Source organism: Solanum lycopersicum, chromosome 8 (assembly GCF_036512215.1).
Source record: "Solanum lycopersicum chromosome 8, SLM_r2.1".
NCBI classification, from domain to species: domain Eukaryota; kingdom Viridiplantae; phylum Streptophyta; class Magnoliopsida; order Solanales; family Solanaceae; genus Solanum; species Solanum lycopersicum.
In genome coordinates, this window is record NC_090807.1 from 50,689,058 (window position 1) to 50,709,081 (window position 20,024).

General features: G+C 36.4%; 3 protein-coding genes across 6 annotated transcripts; 2 read left to right on the forward strand and 1 right to left on the reverse strand.

The window, feature by feature from the left end:
- Positions 1-1,117: 1,117 nt before the first annotated feature.
- Positions 1,118-4,738, forward strand: LOC101267629 (ylmG homolog protein 2, chloroplastic). The gene is made up of 3 exons (XM_004244998.4): positions 1,118-2,129; positions 3,275-3,474; positions 4,267-4,738. Exons 1-3 carry the CDS (start codon positions 1,845-1,847, stop codon positions 4,535-4,537), a joined length of 756 nt encoding a protein of 251 aa, XP_004245046.1. The 5' UTR covers positions 1,118-1,844; the 3' UTR covers positions 4,538-4,738.
- A 283-nt stretch (positions 4,739-5,021) lies between these two features.
- On the forward strand, positions 5,022-6,159 carry LOC101267914 (uncharacterized). Its single transcript, XM_004244999.5, has one exon. The coding sequence runs from the start codon at positions 5,351-5,353 to the stop codon at positions 5,876-5,878; it is 528 nt and encodes a 175-aa protein (XP_004245047.1). The 5' UTR covers positions 5,022-5,350; the 3' UTR covers positions 5,879-6,159.
- Positions 6,160-6,426: 267 nt separating this feature from the next.
- On the reverse strand, positions 6,427-19,817 carry LOC101263833 (uncharacterized). 4 transcript variants are annotated; one of them, XR_011211132.1, is made up of 6 exons: positions 16,963-19,817; positions 14,373-14,806; positions 14,097-14,258; positions 8,079-8,162; positions 7,495-7,650; positions 6,427-6,878 (listed from the first exon to the last, which is right to left on the reverse strand). XR_011211132.1 is itself a non-coding variant. In XM_004245284.5 (6 exons), exons 1-6 carry the CDS (start codon positions 19,336-19,338, stop codon positions 6,732-6,734), a joined length of 3,351 nt encoding a protein of 1,116 aa, XP_004245332.3. In that variant the 5' UTR covers positions 19,339-19,817; the 3' UTR covers positions 6,427-6,731. The 4 variants fall into 4 exon arrangements, 3 of the variants coding, with proteins under 3 accessions (XP_004245332.3, XP_010325003.3, XP_019070840.2); XM_004245284.5 differs by having other exon boundaries at positions 8,079-8,154; XM_010326701.4 differs by lacking the exon at positions 6,427-6,878 and having other exon boundaries at positions 7,508-7,645; positions 8,079-8,154.
- Between the last annotated feature and the right edge of the window lie 207 nt (positions 19,818-20,024).

Here is a 20,024-nt window from a genome sequence, read left to right on the forward strand (position 1 = left end):
CATTCGAAAGAAGAACTAAAATCTAACCTCAGATAATGCAGGTCGAGAAATTGCAGGAGTAACTTTTCGATCCCTTTTTGGGGAAGTTTAGGAACCTAGATTTTTGAAGATGAAGCACCATCATTTTTCTTCTTTCCATCTTTTACATTCGCCATTAATAATGGGTCTTGAAGCCTTTTGGATATCTTCTTCACCCAACTAATATCTTTATAGTCATGTATCTGATTAGTGTTAGCATCATGTATTTGATTCAACCGTCAGAAGAACAAACAAAAGAGTATTTCAAAAGTATAAGAAGAAACAAAGAGGATTTTAAGATAAGTAAAGAAATTACCTAGAGTATGCACACAGAGAGACTTGAGTTTGAAAAATATTGGAGATATCAACTATTGTATCCGGCAAGATTTTTGACTTAGAAAATCTAGAGAATAAGAAAAGGAAGAACTACTAGTTTAGCGTGTAAGAAGCCCAATATTGTATTCGGCGAGATTTTTGAGTTAAAAAGAACAATGAGGGATTTTAGGTATTTTAAAACTAATAGGAGGTAAGGGTAATAAGTTAACTTAAAGGAGGGATTTTGTCATTTTTCCATTTAAAAACTCATCTACCCACCTAAAAAAGCCCCATCCGTTTAACTTTGATCTTCTTCTTCTTCTATGTTTTCTTCTTCTTCTTCGTTACCGTCGTGTTCTTCTTCTTCTTCTTCTTTGTTGTTGTCTTCTTATGTTGTTGTCGTCATCTTCTTTCTCCTCTTTTTTTTTTAAATAACAACTAATTTATTGAATCATTTTAAATTGTAACATTGTCAATTTGATCGAGTTAAAAAACAGAACTCCAAGGAACATAAGAAAGATGTAAAAACTAGTATTATTACTTTAAATTCTTGAAGATCTACCCGTTTTATTATCACTCTGTCTACCATTATCATTGGGTAAATTCCCTATGAAATCCAACCATTAGAAGAATGCAGAGGAGCAACGAAAGCAATTGAAAATGTCGAATTTGTTGAACTGTAAGTCTAGTGAACAGACGATTTTAGAGAAGAGAGATCGGTACAGTCAGCGAAGTAAGTATTATCGGAGATTGGCGCCTGAGAAGAAGAACAATTGTTTGATATTGTAGGGGAAATTACGAGGAATGCGATAAGGAAGATGAAATGAAGATGGAGAAGAGAGGCCATTTTTGCAATTCCTCCTCTTCTCCGTTGTCATCATTCTCTTCTTGATTTTCTCCATCTTCATCGTCTTCATCTCCTCCCGATTCTTGATTACCACTTTCATTTTATTCAGAATTTTGATAATTCACGTTATTTCGATCCTGTATTTTGTCTCTCTTCTTCTTCTTCGTTGCCATTTTCAACATCTTGACGTTTTCTTTTTCGTTCTTTTTCTAATTTTTCCTCTTTTTCATTGGTACCTCTATTTTCAGGAACCGTTTCTACTGAAACTAACATTTTTTTAATTTTTTTTTCCAGAGAAAATCAAACTTGGATTGTTTAAAACGGGTGGAGCTTCTTTTGGGTGGATATATGAGTTTTTAAATTAGTTAAGTTAATTATTAGGGTAATCAATAAAATAGTGACACGTTGGGCTGTTAAAGATGAGAACAAAATAGAGCAAAAAGGTTAATGATAAGGGCATTTTAAAACCAAAAGATAGAAGAATGATAATTTTATACCAATTCATATAGTTGAGGTGGATGTGTGATTTTTAAAAATAAATAACGGAGGAATACTTGAAAAGGAATAACAAAGTAAATAAATAAAACTAAAACAGCTTTTCTTATCTTGTTTCCTCTAAGCCTAGCACTGAAGATTAAAGAAGAAGAAGAAGCTGAGTTCAACAATGGTTGCTCAATCTTCATCGCAATCAATGGCTGAAACAACGAAGCAAAATTCTGTAGTGTCAAACTGTTTAATTTCACTACCTTTCTCATTCTCAACCCCTCCATTCTTCAAACAACTCCCAAAATCAAATCTACAGTTGGCACAAACTTCATCAAATCCCTTTCTTCATTTTCACAACTCCTTACTCTCCACAGCTGAGAAATGCTTCACCTTGCTGCATTCTTTTCTTGCCTCTCAACCCCTTTTCAACAAAATCATGAACTTCTCTTCACATTTCTCTCAGGTATCTACTCTTCTCTCTTATTTCAGTTTCTATCTCCAAATTTATTCAACTATCATGTTATGATTTCTCTTTCAATTAAATTTTACTCAAATCTAATAGTGTATGACCTAATCGTCATGTTCAAATCTCATTAGAGATAGAAAAATTTCTAGGTGATCTGTTTTCGTAAGTTCTAGTACCTCAAATGAACCCGGACACCACAGTGATAAAAAAAAATGATATTTGTGATTTTGCTTTGTATATTTGTTGCAATGTGGGTACACTTGTAAATAATTATCCTATTCAAAATAGAGGTAGGAATTAGGATAGTACTTGATAATGTAACAGTTAGTGTGAAACAATTCAAAATGTTTATCACAAAAGATGATATCTTTTGTAGATGTATTGGTTGATATTCCTCAAGGGATTGTAAGGAATTAATAATGAACTGTATAGACTCACTACTATTGTGAATGTTTCTATAAAAGAAAATTCTCAGTTTGGCAATAGGAACTAGGAGGAAAATTTTGTGAAATGTGCATTCTCTCAGTTGTTTTGTTGGCTTTGTTGGACATATCCGTCAGTTTCTCAATAGAAGAAATTTCCAGTTCTTCTTTCCAAGTGAAAGAAGGTTATATAAAGGCTAGTGTGGATTCTTATACATGAGAAACCTCTTGATGAATGACTCATTTCTCCAAGCATTGTTAGGACACACTCAGAAGTTCTTACCAGTAGCCAAATCTTAAAGGAGAAACAGTAGTTAAAAATCACTGATAAATAAGCTTTTAGCTGATCTGGCAACTTATTATTGTCTTACCCCAATGTTTAGAAAAATGAAATTGGATCTTGAAATACTCGACTCGTTGCAAGTTCCCCTCAATTTGCAAATTCACAACTCCTGGCTGCTCCCTCTTGTGAGTACGTGTGAGTTGCATCGCAATGTCTCTAAGTTCTCTGATAAAACTTTATATTCATTGTTCTTGAAGTTTCTAAGTTTGTCTCATGCAAATATTCTAATTTTTTATATTCTCATGTCCCTTCCTTTCTAACTTAATCATTTTCTCTCTTGTTACTTGAGAAATTATTAGTTTCTCGGCTTGTTATATTTCCTTTTATGATTTTATCTGTGTAATAATTTGAGTATCCTCAACTGAATTTACTTCCAGGTACAGTGCAGGACTTACCAGAACATGGGTAATCTGTCCCATCACAATTTTGCAGCTGTCTTGCCTGGTGACTCAGTTGCAGGAATTGTTGTTGCAAATGGAATTATAAATTTCTTGAACATCTACAATTCATTACTGGTTGTCAGACTTGTATTAACCTGGTTCCCAAATGCCCCTCCTGCCATTGTCAGTCCTCTCAGGTATGCTTTATAGTTCAACAATGTCTATGATTCAAATGATACTTTATTATAATCAATTAAAGCAATGACAACTTTGCATACTAGGGACATATATGCTGAGGAAATAAATTGATAAAAGTTTTAAATAGTGATGCATGCCAGTCCTCAAAATTCAAGCATCAAAATGACATCCTCTTACTTCAATGAAACTGATGGCTAATTATCCATGACGAAAACAGGAAAAGAAAAGACAATAATTACTAAATTTCTAGTGGTAGCTCGAGTGTGTTTTGCATCACTCAATTCACAAATTCTTGTATTGTTATTATATTTTACTTTTGAGACAATATCAGGACATTTTGTCTTCTGTTTGTGGCTTTGCATTGATGAATCAGATTGAAGGATTAAGAGTTCTAGTGTTATATAAATAGTCTTCCAGGACCTTATTAAAAGAAAAACAATAATGGTAATCCTTGGGCGGATTGTGTGTACTTGTTGCTCAGTTGACCTGCTTCTTTGTTATATTATTACGGGTCAACATCATGCAAAGCATTTAGAAAAGCTGAGCTGTGTATTCTTCTCATTTGAGCATTCATAAACTGTGGATAGTGTAGTTTCCAGTACTTCCTTATTCTAAAGTAATTTTTAACCACTTAGCGGAGCTGGTGTCAGTCAGGTGAGTATTCCAGAATCCAATTACTTAAGTGTATGGCTCTATTGTGTGTGAAATGCATACATTGTTGAAAAGAATGACTCAATTTTGTGTGAAATCTGAAATGCATACATTGTTAAAAATGCTGTATTCCTTTTCAGCACTCTATGCGACCCATACTTGAACATATTCCGTGGGATTATTCCACCACTTGGAGGGACTCTAGATCTTTCCCCCATATTGGCATTTCTTGTTTTGAATGCCTTCACCAGCACTGCATCTGCACTTCCTGCTGAACTTCCATCCACAACTGTGAGAGAATCATCAGATACTCCACACCGTGCACCAATATTTCATCTTACTACATCGCAGAAGAAATGGATGAGGAGACTTTCCGGAAACAAGTCAAAGACTTCTGATGATGAAAGTTAAGCAGGTTTCTGTTCATCATTCATGTATTCACAGATGCTAAGCCATACTCTGTCGACACTACAATTTGACATTAAAATGTAAAAATGTACTACAAATTGGATTTAATTTTTTCATGTAAACCAGAAAGTTTTTCATCACTCCATGTAAAGAATTTCATCAGTTCAGTAGCTTTTATATCTTAAAGAGAGGTGATACTAATAATCTTTGGCCCTGTTCTCTTCTTTTTGGATAGAAGGTTATGTCACTATCAAGTGAATATGTTTTTGATGGAGGCTCCGATAACCTAGTAGATGACTTGTCTAAAATCTCTCTCTTTAGTTCTGGTAGCTAATTTTCTGTAAGTTACATGCTTACAGCATCATCCCAATTCCTTTGATGGGAATCTAGTTCATAAACTGCAACTAGTATAGTTTTCCACTTATCTTGTGCACCTAAGGATGTGGCAATTGTCAATGAAGGTGGTGAATAATGGGCTCAAAATAAACAATAGAGAAAAAGTTACGCACTAATACTTTGTACAAATAGAGAGATTCCAGGTTCATGCAGCCAGAATCAGATGCCAAACTACACAACACCACTTGTAGCTGCCCTTATCTTCCAAAAGAATATCAACTTTTTCACTTTCTGGAAATATCCTTAATCTAAAGGGCCACTCTTTTTTCTTCTAAAAGGGTTACTTTTGATGCAAGGATAGCAAGGGATGGGAATTCTAGAAGAAAAAAAAGATTCTGAGAAATTAAAAACAATTTACTAACCAATGGCCCTATCAAAGGTCTAAGTTGAGGAAGCATTGGTGGGTGACTACTATATTCAATGGAGCAGGAATCTTTAAGCAGGAGAGGCAAGTTTCCTACAAATGATAGGAGGTTTTTGGCCATAGGCATTGGACTTGTGGCTGTCATCTCTCCTCTATACATTGACAGTAGAAAAAACACTATAGAAACCCAGCTTGAAGAACAAACCATCTTTTCCTATCTTCCACTACTCTTGTTGATCACCCTCATCATGAGCATAAGTATTTCTCATCAATTGGCCCGGTTCTCATCCTATGATCATAGGCTTCTAGCCATAGGTCTTACACTTGTTGCCATACTCTCACCTCTGTACATCGACAGGAGAAAGTTGGTCGATCCAGAGCTTGAAGAGCAATCACTTGGCATCTCTTCTTACTTGCCATTGCTCATGTTGTTTCTCATCATTGCCATTGCTATGTCATGCTACTTGGACCAGAGCTTTACCAGGTTCGATCCTTACTGGATTCACAGGGTTGGTGGTTCTTCCACTGGGATTCTCATATTTCTCCTTGTTCTTGCATTTGTTTTGAAGTTTAAAGCTTTCTAGCACGAATAACAAAAGGGCTAAAGATATGTACCTTGTATGATTAGTGTTCATGTGTCATTTGGAAAAGAGGGCAAATCGAGTTTTTGAATTAAAGCATCAACAAAATTGAAGTGAAACCAACTCAAGACTTGATTTCACCATTGTCGTTCTTGAGTGCAGGGAAACGAGCAATCTGTATTTGATAGTTTCTACATCCATCGATAATTACTTCCTCTCTCCTAATTTATGTATAGGTGTTTGATCGGGTACAAAGTTAAAGAATATGAAGAAGACTTTTGAAACTTATGATCCACAATAAGCCATAGATATTTCCGTGGCTATAAATCTCTCATTAAGGTGTAAACTGAGTTTAAAATTAGACAGTTACTTGTTCTTTTTGTGACCGACTAAAAAGACTTGAGTGTCACATGAATTGGGGGACACGGAAAGTAAAATGTTACCCACCCCCTCAATATAGAACTGGTTAGTTCAGCTGCAGCCACAAATTCATAAGTTGAATCGAGAGATCTACAAAGACATAATGCATTTGGAAGTGAGCACCAAGCGAGTAGAAGAATAATTGAGCAATATGGTGATAATTGTTATAGTAATCAACTCGATGTAATCTATTGTCAGAAAGAAACAAGCTATAACATCGAGGACAAGAGATGTATTGCTATAAGCCTATTTAGCCAGATTTTTGGCAACCATTTGTAGTCTAGTGATCATGTATGACCTGTAAAGTAAGGAGGAACAGGCTGTTTCAAAGAAAAGATTACAACTAAAAGAGACGATTTCTATTTGTTCCAATAGGTGCAATGCTGTGCATTGAGGAATCTTAGATGCATCGTCAAATCATCAAGTCAAGTGTCCTTCATGAATTAGAAGACTTCACTACTGGTGAATGTTTCAATAGAACTTCCACGCCATCAAACCTGCCAATATCAATTATCTGGGTCATACCCAATCCAATGATCTCCACTACAGTGTTTGAGTGGCCATTTTTAAATGCATCTGTTATCTGCAAGAAAAAAACAAGATTTTGCAAATTATCAAACACTCTGATTCTAAAATGCTACCGCAGTTCTAAGCTCAGTGAAACCTCAGAAAGAGATCACAACATAAATATCATAATGACTTAAATCAGAAAGGACCAGACGACAGTGAAGCTGGAGAATGCACAATAGAGAATTGGATGAGGTAAGAAATGATGGATGACAAGTTCCGCTCATAGAACTACCACCTTTCTTATCTGTTCCATATCCCTTTCACTTTATACATCATAATTGCAAAAGTGACAGTTGGCCAACTGATGCTGACACAAACTAATTGGAACAGGAAACCCCGAACAGAGAGAGCCAATAAATTTAGTGAATTCAAAAGGTGTGCCGCTAATTGAAAAGATACTAGGATTCCCAGAACCATTTCTTGTGATACAGTTATAGCAGACAGTAGTGTAATACATGGATATGAGCCAAGAAAACGATAATGTGCATCAAATCGGTAAACACTTGAAAATGCCAAAAATGAAATTGAAAAACTTGTTAACTATTGGGTTGCCCAGGCATACCTGTGAACAGCCAAAGAGTTTGAGTAGAATTGAAAAACTTGTTAACTATTGGGTTGCCCAGGCATACCTGTGAACAGCCAAAGAGTTTGAGTAGCTTGAGCGACACGCAGCTGTCTACAATCAGCCCTAGCTCACTGTCACTTATTCTGCGACACCATGATAGGTCCAAATGCAGTAACTTTCTTGAAAGTTTGGCTAGTGACAAGGCAGTGCTAGTACTGACCTGTCAAAGATCTCCGTCAGTCACTAACAAAGCAGGTAGTACCAAAAAGAAACCAACAGTTTTTTAGAAAAAGTTAACTATATGACTTTCCCCTGATATTCACCAGTTCCCAAGGCATTGATCTCTCTCTCTCTCTTTCTATTGTAAGAGAAGACCACACACGGGCAAAATGCTTGACATATTAACAAACTCAATAAAATATGATATAGATCATATCCTAGTTATTATAACTTATAGGGCATGAAATTTGCAATACAACACAATTTATAAGTGAGACTATCATCAGACGCTTAAATGCAGGTCAACAGCTAAATCTTGTGTAGAACTCAGGAATCTAAAACTATTCAGTAACTCTACACAGAGATATAGTAAGAAACTAGCAATATCGTTGGGCTTAATAAGCATATTTGAGAGTGGAATAAGTATACCTTATAGCAAGTATTCAGTGAAAGTTCCTCCAAACATGCTCCAGAAGCTTCCAAAAATGCAGCAATCCCTTCATCACTAACATGCTAAGTATATATTAGATCGCAACTTGCATGATAAGGAAACCAAAAATGATGGTGCGAAATAAAATTTTGATTATCCTTAAAACTACCACAATGCATATAAAATTACACTAAAAGCTCTCATATGTCGGAAAATGTTGAATATTTGCTTTAGAATTGAAAGCTCTTTTACTGCAGTAATCTTATTAAGATAGATCTAGTCAACTAATCGAACCTAGTATGTAGTAGTTGATTTCTATTTGAATTTTGAATAAATAGTACTTTTAAGACTTAAGCAGTTTGTTATTTTCAAGAGTCTTTTTTTGCTTATCTTTAGGTTTTGAAGTTAGTATTCTATTATAAATTAGTATTATATTGCAGTAAAATGATATCGAACTTTCAACTTCATTTCATAAGTTCTTTTTGTTATTGTTCTTCGTTCTTATTCTTTCATTATTCCTAAATATTTTCCTGCAATTTCTTCTCTTTCAAAACAGACCTTGGGATTATCTAAAGAAAAACTTAGCTGAGATAAATGAGTACGTGGGATGCAAGTATTGAATTTAATAAGGGGATTCGAGTCCAGAGAATGAAAGATTCTCATCCAGCCAAAGAATACTCAAACATATTGCTTGACATTATTAACAAGGTAAGACTGCTAGGAACTAAATTTAAAGATTCAAGATTTGTTGGAATTTTTTAATTTTGTAACAGTGCCCGAATGATATGAATCATGTATAGACCTTGGGAAACACAAGATCTGTCCAAGATTAACTTGGCAAAGTTGATAAATTCTTTCCATGCACAGGAGCAAAGGAGACTTATTAGGCAAGATAGAATGGTTGAAAGAGCCTTAGCCACCAGTCACAAAACTCAAAGCAGGGGTAAAATTAAAAACTTACCAACCTTGTGAGCACTGGGAAAAATGGGTCATCCACCATTCGGATGTTGGAAAAGGCCGAAAGGTGAAGTGCAACAATTTCCAGCAGCTTGGTCATGAAGCAATGATTTGCAAAAATAAATCTAAGAACCATAAAACAGATGTACGTGCCGCCAATCAAGAAGAAGAAGACCATCTTTTTGTTGCAACATATATCTCAAGTAAGGTTTCAGCCAAAAAATAATGGTTAACTGATAGAGGTTACACTAACCAAATGACTTACGACAAGAGTTTGTTCAAGGAGCTAGCCTACTGAAATTTCCAAAGTTTACAATAAAAAAAGGAGACCAAATTCTTGTTGAAGGAAAAGGAATTGTCATCATCAAAACAAGTTCATGTAACAAGACATTTTCAGATGTTCTATACGTAACCTCATATTGATCAGATTTGTTGATTATTTGTCAGTTGGTAGATAAAGGATTCAAACTATCCTTTGAGGATAAACATTGCTTCATCAGCGATGATACTGAAAAAGAGATGTTTAAAAATTTAAGATGAAGAAAACATTTCTCATTTGATCCAATGGAAGATGTTCCTGTAAAACATGCAAAAGACCAAAGGCTGAAAAGAATTGGAAGATGATCTTCCAATTGAAAAAGCACAAGCAAAATGTGAACCTGCTAGGATTAAAGAAGCTTTCAATGTTCTCAAAAGAATTGAAGCAACGGAGGAGTTGTCTATGTTCAGGAAAATAAAATGGATAAGTTTAACGTGAAGACGCTAATGGAGAAAGAAGACATGCCCAAAAAGATTTAGTAGTCAAGGGTTGCATTCAAGTCTATAAGTGAATTTAGATCACTACAAGTCCAAAAAAGAATCTGCAGATTTAGCGACAAGGTCACTTTCGGTTATAAAGTGTGAAGATTTCAAGATTAAAGTTCAAAATTTTACATTTGCTAGCAAGGAAGAGTGTTGAATAATTGCCAGCTCTTTTACTGTAGTAATATTATTAAGATAGACCTACTCCACTAGATAGACTGGTATTTAAGAGTTGATTTCTATTTGAATTTTGAATAGTTAGTATTTTCTTGACTCTAGGAGTTTGTTATTTTCAGCAGACTTTGTTGCTTATATTTAGGTTTAAAATTAGTATTCTATTACAAATTGTAGTAAAATAATATCAAACTTCCAACTTCAATTTCTTTAATATCTTGTTCTTTCATTAATCATTAGTATTTTCCTGCAATTCCTTATCTTCCAAAACCATTAGAAAAAAAACCTTGTAGCTGTCTAGTGGTACATCATGAAGATATAGGCAGCAACTCTTCAAGTAATCCATTGCAATAACGGATTATTATTTAACACATACAGTTTCATTTATAAAGGAGTCAATTCACCAGCTATAAACATGATATCAGAGTGAAAAAACTTAAAGTTTTACTAGTTTACTCATGGTATATGCTATTGAAAAAGGGGGAGCTAATAAAAAGTGGCTAAAAAAACATGCCAGTATAATCCACAAGTGGGGTCTGGAGAGGGTGGCGTGTATGCAACCTTACCTTTACCTTGTGAAGGTAGAGAGGTTGTTTCCGAAAAACCCTCGGCCCAAATATCATAAATCAAGTATGTAAAGAAAATACAATAGCGAGAAGTCATGCAGAAAACAATTAAGAAGAGAACAAGTAGCAGCAACAAATAATACGGTAACTAATGCAAAGGAAACAACAGGTAATACTAAAATTGCAGAGTAAGATAGGAGAGTAATTATAACAATACTAATTAAGGAACTAGACAATGCTCGACTACCTCCAAACCTTTTACCCTAATCCTCGACCTCCATATCTTCCTATCTAGGGTCATGTCACGGTAAGATACAGGTGAAGGAACTAGACAGTGCTCGACTACCTCCAAAGCTTTTACCCTAATCCTTGACCTCCGTATCTTCCTATCTAGAATCAGGTCCTCGAAAAGATACATGTGAGTCATGTCCTGTCTAATTGCTTCTTCCCAAAACTATTTCAAAAAACCTCTCACATCTCCTCGTTGGGCATCTATGCATCTTTTTTAAAAAAAAAAAAACTGGTAAATTTGTATTCCTCAGCATTAAGGGCTATGTGGTCACCTCCAAAAGTGTTAGTTACATAGAAAAACGAAAAAAAAACGAAAAAAACCGGGCTACTTACAAAGCTCATTTGAAATCCTCTAGTTGAATTTCTTCTTCTATGTTCATTTCTTTACACCAAAAACCTAAAGAGGTAAGTACTTTCCACTTAATCTTCTCTATAGGGCATTCTTTCCTTACAAAAATTCTCTGATTTCTCTCCTTCCAGATGATTGTTGATTTCTACCGCCTCTTTACAAAGATAACATCTTGAGGCAATAATTTTTTCCCTCTTTTGAAGTCTATCATGTGTTAGGCAAGCTCTCCTAGTTATCAACCAAGTGAAACTCTTCACGTTAGTAGGGGCTACACTCTTCCATATAGCACTCCATGACCTTGATTTCTTCCCCACAATTGTGGCTAGATCCCTTTTATACATTCTGTTCACATAGAATTGACCATCAGTATGATTCCTCCATAGCAATTTATCTGTTTCCAGATTTGTGCCAGGAAAATCTCCAAACAAAGCTAGCATATCCGATACTCACTCCATTTCCCAATCATTAAGAAATCTCCTAAAGAGCAAATTCCATCCTTGTAGAGACCAAACCTCTTGTATTTTGCTGTCAGCATTCAGTCAAATGGAGAACAACCCAGGGAATAAATTTTCCAAGGACCCTTGACCAGTTCAGTCTTCCTTCCAAAACAAAGTCTTATTCCCTCGGCCAACTTTTATCCTTACATTGTCTCTGAAAGACATAATCCTCCATACTCCCACATATGTTTCTGTCACTTCCTTTGACCACCATTGATCTTCCTGACCGTACTTGTGTTGAATGAGTTCCTTCCATAGAGCTTGATCTTCCAAATTGTATCTCCACAACCATTTGGTAAGTAAGTTGTTGTTGTGTATCTTTAGGTTTCTTACTCCAAAACCCCCATATCTTTTGCTATGTTGAACCATCATCCATTTAACTAAGTTGTAGCTCTTCTCAATCTTGTTACTTGCCAAATGAAATTTCATCTCAATGAGTCTATAGCTTTGACTACCTTGCCGAGAATGGGAAAAAGTGACATCACATATGTTGGCAAAGAGTCAAATAGAATTAATCAAAGTGACTCTTCCCCACAGGATAGATATTGGGATTTCCAAAGTGCCAGTTTCCTCTCAGCCTCCCTCCTTCATCTTGTTCACCATGGAGGCCACTCCCGCCTTGCCTCGCATAACTTCATTGTTGATCCCATCTCTCCACATATGTCCAAACATCCATCTCTACATCCTCATTTCTGCTACTCTGATCTTCAGGACGTGTGAGTTCTTGACCGAACACTCCTTCTCATACAACATAGCTTGTATGGCTAATCTGGCGATCACTTTATAAAGCTTACCTTAAGGCTTTCGGCACACTCTTATCACACAAGACATTGGATCAGGTTTTCATTTCATCCACCCCGATCCAATACGATGTGTAACACCATTGTCGATTTCCCTATTTCCTTGGATTATTGACCCCAGATCCTGAAACTTCCTTTCTTGGAGATGACTTGTGTATCAATCCTTAATTTCATATCTACCCACGTGTGTTACATCAATTAACTTGCACTCCAACTATATCTGTCTGTCTAGTTGAACCTTAACCCTGACTTCAGGATCCGTCTCCAAACCTCCAGACTATTGTTAAACCTTAAGTAGACTTATAATATTAAGTGATAATTATTCTACTTTAGTTGGAGGATATGTCATTAAAAATGATGTGGAGGCATAATTTGATCAACTTAATAACCAAGGCCAGGGACCACTCACTTGCACCTCTCTCATACACCCATTCTTCCCCACTGATAAATGCTAAGTGTCTCTCTTTTCACCACTACATTGACTGCAAGAAAGTCAAAAAGCAATTGCTTAAAGTGAAACATAGGATAATAATGAGTTGTTCAACCTTAATTGCTTCATGTCTAACCCCATTTCCCAAGGGAGTGTCAGAACAAAGGAACTACTACTAGGTTCCTGCCTGGATCGTAATTCTTCTAGCGCCTCTCCTTTTCTATTGATGACAACATGAACCAATAGGAAGGATTCTTTTTGTCTCCCTTATTCTGGTTGTTTGTAAGGCTCCCGGAAGCTAATCTCACCTCTAGCACTTTTATTCACGTGAAAGGCACAACAAAATATTATATTGCGGGAGACATGTGCAAAAGACCCCTCAAGAAGACCCTACCTTATATGTTGAGACCTATGTTGGCACACACCGTTAGCATAATTAAGAGTCCGAGCAACATTTTTCTTCATCAAAAACGTTGCTCGGACTCTTAATTATGCTAATGGTGTGTGCCAACTCTTTAAAATTAGTGCATTTTAGACAATCCAACATGAGTGTGGCACTGTGGCTACGTTTTTGGAGAGTCTAAGCAACATAGGTTGAAACCAATCTCTTCCTTCTCAGAACTGAGCTTCACGACCCTAAGGAATTAAGCGGCTTCTACCAATCATGATGCAAGTTAAACACGCAGGGTAGACATGTTCAATTGATCATAGCAAGTTCTTTAGCTGCTCGTCTGCAGAAAAAGTCTACGCAACATGCAGCATGTCAAAGTATGGCAAATTCCAGGAAACTGCTTTCTTCTTGGTTTTTTCCTTTAAAGTGCAGTCCAATTTCACTGAAGAACTTTTTAAATATGCTTCCAATATTGAAAATGGGAAAAAGAACACTATCCACAAACAAGTAATTACAGAAGTAAATTGATGGTCCTTTGTTTTGTTCTGAGCTTATTTGGTATAGAAATACCATCTCAAAGTTGCTTCCCATATGCATAATGTCTATTCCTTTTAAGGGAGTATGGACAGAGAAACTTAATTTGTTCTGACTAAAGGAAGTGCTTGCCAACAAAAGCTTAGTGAAAGAGCCATCATTATTGCCATTAAATATAGTAGCATAACTGAACATTTCATGAAGCAAACTGGATATCAGGACCAAACCTGAAATTATTACGGCAAAATGTGAGTTTCTGAATTGATCGACAACCATTCGCGAGAAACTGCAGTCCAACATCTGTCAATTCACTCAACTTTGAAATATTTAACGAATGCAAGTAAGCACATGCTTCTCCAATAAACTTCAGGGATTGATCAGTCAGATTCCTGCATCCAGAACAGATGAGGTTAAAAGACTAAATTAAATCTAAATAATGTGAGTGTTTAATCTTCACCAACTGTGTCATAGTAAATCGAGAAGTGGAAGTAATATGCACTTACGGGCAGCGGGAAATATCAAGCTCTTTTATATTTTGACCACGTGCTGTAAGTAGCTCGCTTATAAACTGATCACATACGCTATGAATTCCAGCTACCGACAACAGTTCCAAATGCTCCATCTTCTCCAGTGAAGGTAATATATGCATTGCATCTATGCTCTGGCAATCATCTATACAGAGTTCCTTGAGAATTGATCCCAATGAGTTGGCTGCGATACCAATACTAGCGTGGGTCAAAAGGGAGCACTGACTCAAATCAATGGATTGTAGAGAAGGCGCTGATGTAACAAGTATTTCCAGAGCTCTATCAGACATCCGACAAGCACCCCTCAGTGACAAGATGGCTAAATTAGGTAAGCTATTTGAAGCCGTAGCAATGGTTGTACCCAACACATGATCAAGTGTGGGTTGTCCGCATAGATCTAGTTGAAGCACCTGCTTCCAAGCCAGAAAGGTATAAGAATCAGATCAGCTTACAGAATCATCAAAATAAAGTAATAGCAGTAGTAGCAACGACAACAATATCAATAATTGTATATCTAATATCAGCTCCCAGCAACAAGGTAGAAAAGAAGGGATAGAAAATTATGCAGTCTGATAAAACAACATCAGTGAAAATAAAGGCATACTTAGAAATGCATGAGTTTTCACTTCCAAATTTATCAGCAAGTAATGAGGACATCAACTTGAAAAACTTCTATCAAATTCATGTGTATCAGCAGCGGGAAACAAAACAACTAAAGCCTGTTCCTGAGCTACATGTGTAGAAGTATATACTCAAGATGTTTTGCTTTTCACTTTAGGGCTTAAGCGCGCCTTTGACAAAAGTGATAGCACCAAATGCCGCCTTCACTAAAGGAGTTCATATCTTACTGGTGAGTTGTCAGCCAACTCTCTCAATTGAATTCAAATAATTTCTAGCCAGCCCACAAAGACTGCGTTCCTTTCTATTTGGTTGATAATGAAACTAGAGAAGTTAGATGTCTAATTTATCTTTCACGCCGCCATACACTATGCTTAAGTTACTTTGAGAATCAAATCACTAATTCTGCTATCAAAACTGTACATGAGAGGGTTTTCTGGCATAGTAAGTGAAATCTGTAATGGAAGGTGGTAATTCAGAGAAAGAAGATCCAATTTTGATTTTTGGTAATGGATGTTTTATGTAGAAGTCTGGAAGGATCAGTAAAATGAGAGAGGATTGGTCCATGAATGATTGATCAGTAATGTTTACTTCGACACTGCATAACAGTTCACACGGCAAAAGTTACCAGAAAGAACGAGGATATCAACTGGAAAATTTCTAGCAAAAGGATATCAGAAGCAAGTAACAAAAAACCCAAAAACCTGGGTTATATGCCAACAATTATGGGTTACCATGAACTACACACAGACTTTTCTCCATTTATCTCCTTTCTGGAAGTACTTTATGTAGTAATTCCTCTATCTACCTCCAAAAGGAACAATAAGGGAGTACAACAAGGTTATCTATTCGGATGAAAAACCACAGGGCCGAATTTTTTAGAGTCCACCAAAACAGATATAACTTCATAAGGTCCAACAGACCATTTCACCAAGAAGCTAACTACTTCACTGAATTGTGCTACGGCTGTCCATGTTGCAAAAGGAATGTCGGATTGTAGGGAGAAGAAATTAACTTGACTAAAGCAACAGTCCTATTTAGAGATAATGTTTAAATCCTTTAGCATTGTCAGGGGAATGGAGGAAGTCACAAATGATTTTTTCTAACAATACGTGTAAAGAACAAAGGCAATCTTGCCAGGATGAGAAGATGATGAGAAAAGAATGTAGAAGTAGAGAAAAGTCACAGGATGGTGACCAGAAGTCAGGTTGAAATGTCCCCCTCCTCTCCCAATGAATAAAGGTATTATAAGATATGCAGCAAAAGTAGTACTCCATAAAGAAAGACAAAACAACCAACTGAAAACACCCTCCCTAAAGGTCTGCTTCCCTCTTCTCTGCCATACCCACACCTTGGAAAAAGTAGAATATATTTTGTAAATCTTTAGAATAACACAGTTTTTGAGACAAAAGAACAGAGTAGGAACCATCCAACAAAAGTACATACTGAACAGAGAACACAAATAAAGGAAAGTAAAGCTCGGCAAATGTTTTTAACAGATGACATTCTACTTACATGCTACTTACATGCTCTGTTATCTCTCTACCAACCTTTGTGCAAAACATGGGAAGAAAAGTTCATATGTACACCAATAAGAAACTCTCAACACTAAGAATTATCTTCTGTATCTTTTCTCCTGTGGTAGGAAAGTTGTGTCATTCAAGAAGTAGAAAGAATAAATCTGTTCCTTGATAAGTATCATCGCGTCCCCCTCTGCTCTTTAGTTTTTCCTAGCCTTACATGGTTGTAAGTAGCCCCACAAAGGTTTCTAAATGTATGCAACGATAAGATTACTCCAATTATCCAACTGTATAATACTACAAATCACACTTTAGCTCTACCTTCTAGTAACCTAATCATAATTTGGCAGAAGCATTTCAGAGAATAATATATGCCACATTAACAAAATACAATAAACTAAAGTTTAAAATGAAGAAGCATATATTACCATCAAGTTTCTTCTATCAAAGTCTCTAAATGAGTTGCAAAACTGTTCTTCTGTTAACCATGAACAGTCGTTTATGCGAATTTGAGTTGGTGATCCTTGAAGAAGAAGGTCCAACATATGAGTACTCATTTTCCTATAATAGCAGAGTATTTCAGTCAATCTTCCCCTCAAGATATCAGGGATACCTTTGAGAGAAACTATTGCTTCAGCATTTTCTGCAAGGGCTTTCAAGGAAAGATCTAGCAGTGAAGGAAACACACAAGGAAACTCTTTATTTTCAGGATGTTGAGATGCTTCCCATCTAACCAATTTCTCATTCTTTTGTTTAGGTATATTCTCCCTAATCCCCTTCAATGCAGTAGAAGCGAGATCGGGGGTGTTCCCTAGATCTTTAATAGTTTCCAAAGTTGGCAATTTTGTTTCCTGACTAGAAGAGCCTTCACGGGTAGCATCATAGCGTGCAAAGTGAATAGCTCTTTCCCTTAATGCATTTTTTTGTCTTGATGCATGTTCAGCATTCAAATTTCTTCTAAGTTCAGTTTGTGTACGCTGGATGGATTCTAGCTGTGGCACTGGTGAAATAGCCTCGTGCTGCTGCTTGCTGTGTTGCAAGTCCAACTCCATTGGCAAGGTTGTTAGTGCTAACCAAGAGTTGTCAACCTTAGCCTTTCCCTTTTCTTCTCTGGTGTAGCTCTTCTCACCGCCTAATGAACTACTTCCACCAATATCCTGGTCTTTGTTCATCAATCCCAACTCAAGATTGCAATTTCGGGCGACATAAGGTATTTTTTCCTCAATTTGCTCCATCTTTCCCTTGTTTACTCTTTCTTCCCAGCGATTACTTACACCAGACCTAATTTCATTTAATTCAACAGCCCTCTGAGTATAATTCATCACACCAACTAAAGTATTTCCATCAGCCGCTTCCAAAACTGGAATATTAAAATCAAAACCCAGTTCACTGCCCCCATTAGCATTCCCTAAGTTCCATTTTGACATTTGAATAGCATTGTGACATTCTTCTGGTACCCTTAAAAGTCCAGCTTCTTGACACCCAACAATGAATTCTCCGGCACCCACTGCCCCATTCTTGATCCCTCCCCCTTTCAAAATGTCCATTTCACCTGCATGCACAATACTTTCATCAAGTTCTTCAAAAACCATGACTTGACTTTTACTCTTTAGATGCTCATCCTTAACCTTTTCTAAAGCAACATTCTCATCAGTATATTTGTGAGAACCAAATATTTCATCATAAAACCTAACTTTTTTAACCACGGAGTCATTTTCCACTCCCTCATGAACCCTCTTCATCCCAATCCCCTTGCTCAAATTCAAACCCTCCCCATTTCTTTGGTTCATACTCCAAAGCTCTATCCCAATCCCCTCACTCAATTTCAAACCCTCCCCATTTCTTTGATTCATGATCCATGACTCTATACCAATCCCCTCTCCATTTGTTTGATTCATACTACATGACTCCATCCCGATACCCACACTCAAATTCAAACCCTCCCCATTTCTTTGATTCATACTCCATGACTCCATCCCAATTCCCTCGCTCAAATTCAAACCCTTCCCATTTCTTTGACTCATGCCCCAGGGCTCCGTCCCAATCCTCTCATTCAAATTGAAACCCTCTCCATTTCTTTGATTCCTACACCATGGCTCCATCCCAATCCCCTCACTCAAATTCAAACCTGCCCCCTTTCTTTGATTCATACTCCACGGCTCTATCCCAACCCCCTCGCTCAAATTCAAACCCTCACCATTTCTTTGATTCATACCCCGTGGCTCCATCCCAATCCCATTACTCAAATTCAAATCCTTCCCATTTCTTTGACACATATTTCGTGGCTCCATCACAATCTCCTCATTCAAATTCAAACCCTTCCCATTTCTTTGATTCCTACACCATAGCTCCATCCCAATCCCCTCACTCAAATTCAAACCTGCCCCATTTCTTTGATTCATATTCCATGGCTCCATTCGAATCCCCTCAATCAACGTCAAACCCTCCCCATTTGTTTGATTCATACTCCATGGCTCCATCTCAGTCCCCTCACTCAAATTCCTACTCCCTGGATCCATCCCAATCCCCTCGCTCAAATTCAAACTCTCCCCATTTCTTTGATTACTCAAATCCAAAACCTCCCCATTTCTATGATTCCTACTCTGTAGCTCCATCCCAATCCCCTCACCGAAATTCAAAACCTCCCCATTTCTTTGATTCCTTCTAGAAGGCTCCATCCCTATCTCTTCATTCAAATTAAAACCCTTCCCATTTCCTTGATTCCTACTTAATGGATCCATTCCAATTTTATCTCTCAAATTTAAACTCTCTCCCTTTCTTCGATTCCTATCAAGTGGCTCCATTCTAAACCAATCCAGAAACTCAAAAATCTAAAATTCAAGGGGTTTTATCAAATAAATGGTATTGGCATCAAAGAAACAAAAGTATCAGCAAAAAATCGACCATTTCAGTGAAATAAATCTTATTCAAACTCACACAAACGCATCAAGAAACAACAGAGAGTCAAGAAATCATACACAAGGGGTTGGAGGAATGGGGTATTTATACCAGGGAGAAGTAGATGAAGACTATTTAAGTAGCAGAATCTATCTATAATAATTGCCATTTGACGAAGATTATTGTTTTGCAATGTTACATATAATTCTGGAAAAGCTTTCACACTATACAAAAATCCAAATGTACAAAGCATTTTTCCTCCCAAAGAATCAAAAAAGCACTTTTGCTTAGAATGGATGAGTGTATGCTGAGTTGGTTATACTATGAAGTTGAACGCTCCCTTTTTTCTTTTCTTTTTTTTTAAAAAGGAAAATCTGTAAATGATGTAAAATGAATAAAAATGTTTTTCCTTTATAGTTTTGTTCAGAAAAGCTCTTGTGATTAATACTTTCGTCAAAAAATATCTCTATTTTTATCAAAAGTCAAAAATCTCTTTTTCCATATATATATATATATATATATTCTTTTTTAAACACATTTTGTTCCAAATAAAATATAACTTTTTTATGAAAAAAATCTTACACTTAATTTC

Coding starts and splice junctions, on each gene's coding strand:
- LOC101263833 (XM_004245284.5), bottom strand. CDS start 19,338: ATGGAGCCACTTGATAGGAATCGAAGAAAGGGAGAGAGTTTAAATTTG. Junction 14,807..16,962: donor TTGATAGAAGAAACTTGATG/GTAATATATGCT, acceptor GCTTGGAAGCAG/GTGCTTCAACTAGATCTATG. Junction 7,651..8,078: donor CACTGAATACTTGCTATAAG/GTATACTTATTC, acceptor GATCTTTGACAG/GTCAGTACTAGCACTGCCTT.
- LOC101267914 (XM_004244999.5), top strand. CDS start 5,351: ATGGAGCAGGAATCTTTAAGCAGGAGAGGCAAGTTTCCTACAAATGAT.
- LOC101267629 (XM_004244998.4), top strand. CDS start 1,845: ATGGTTGCTCAATCTTCATCGCAATCAATGGCTGAAACAACGAAGCAA. Junction 2,130..3,274: donor TCTCTTCACATTTCTCTCAG/GTATCTACTCTT, acceptor ATTTACTTCCAG/GTACAGTGCAGGACTTACCA. Junction 3,475..4,266: donor GCCATTGTCAGTCCTCTCAG/GTATGCTTTATA, acceptor ATTCCTTTTCAG/CACTCTATGCGACCCATACT.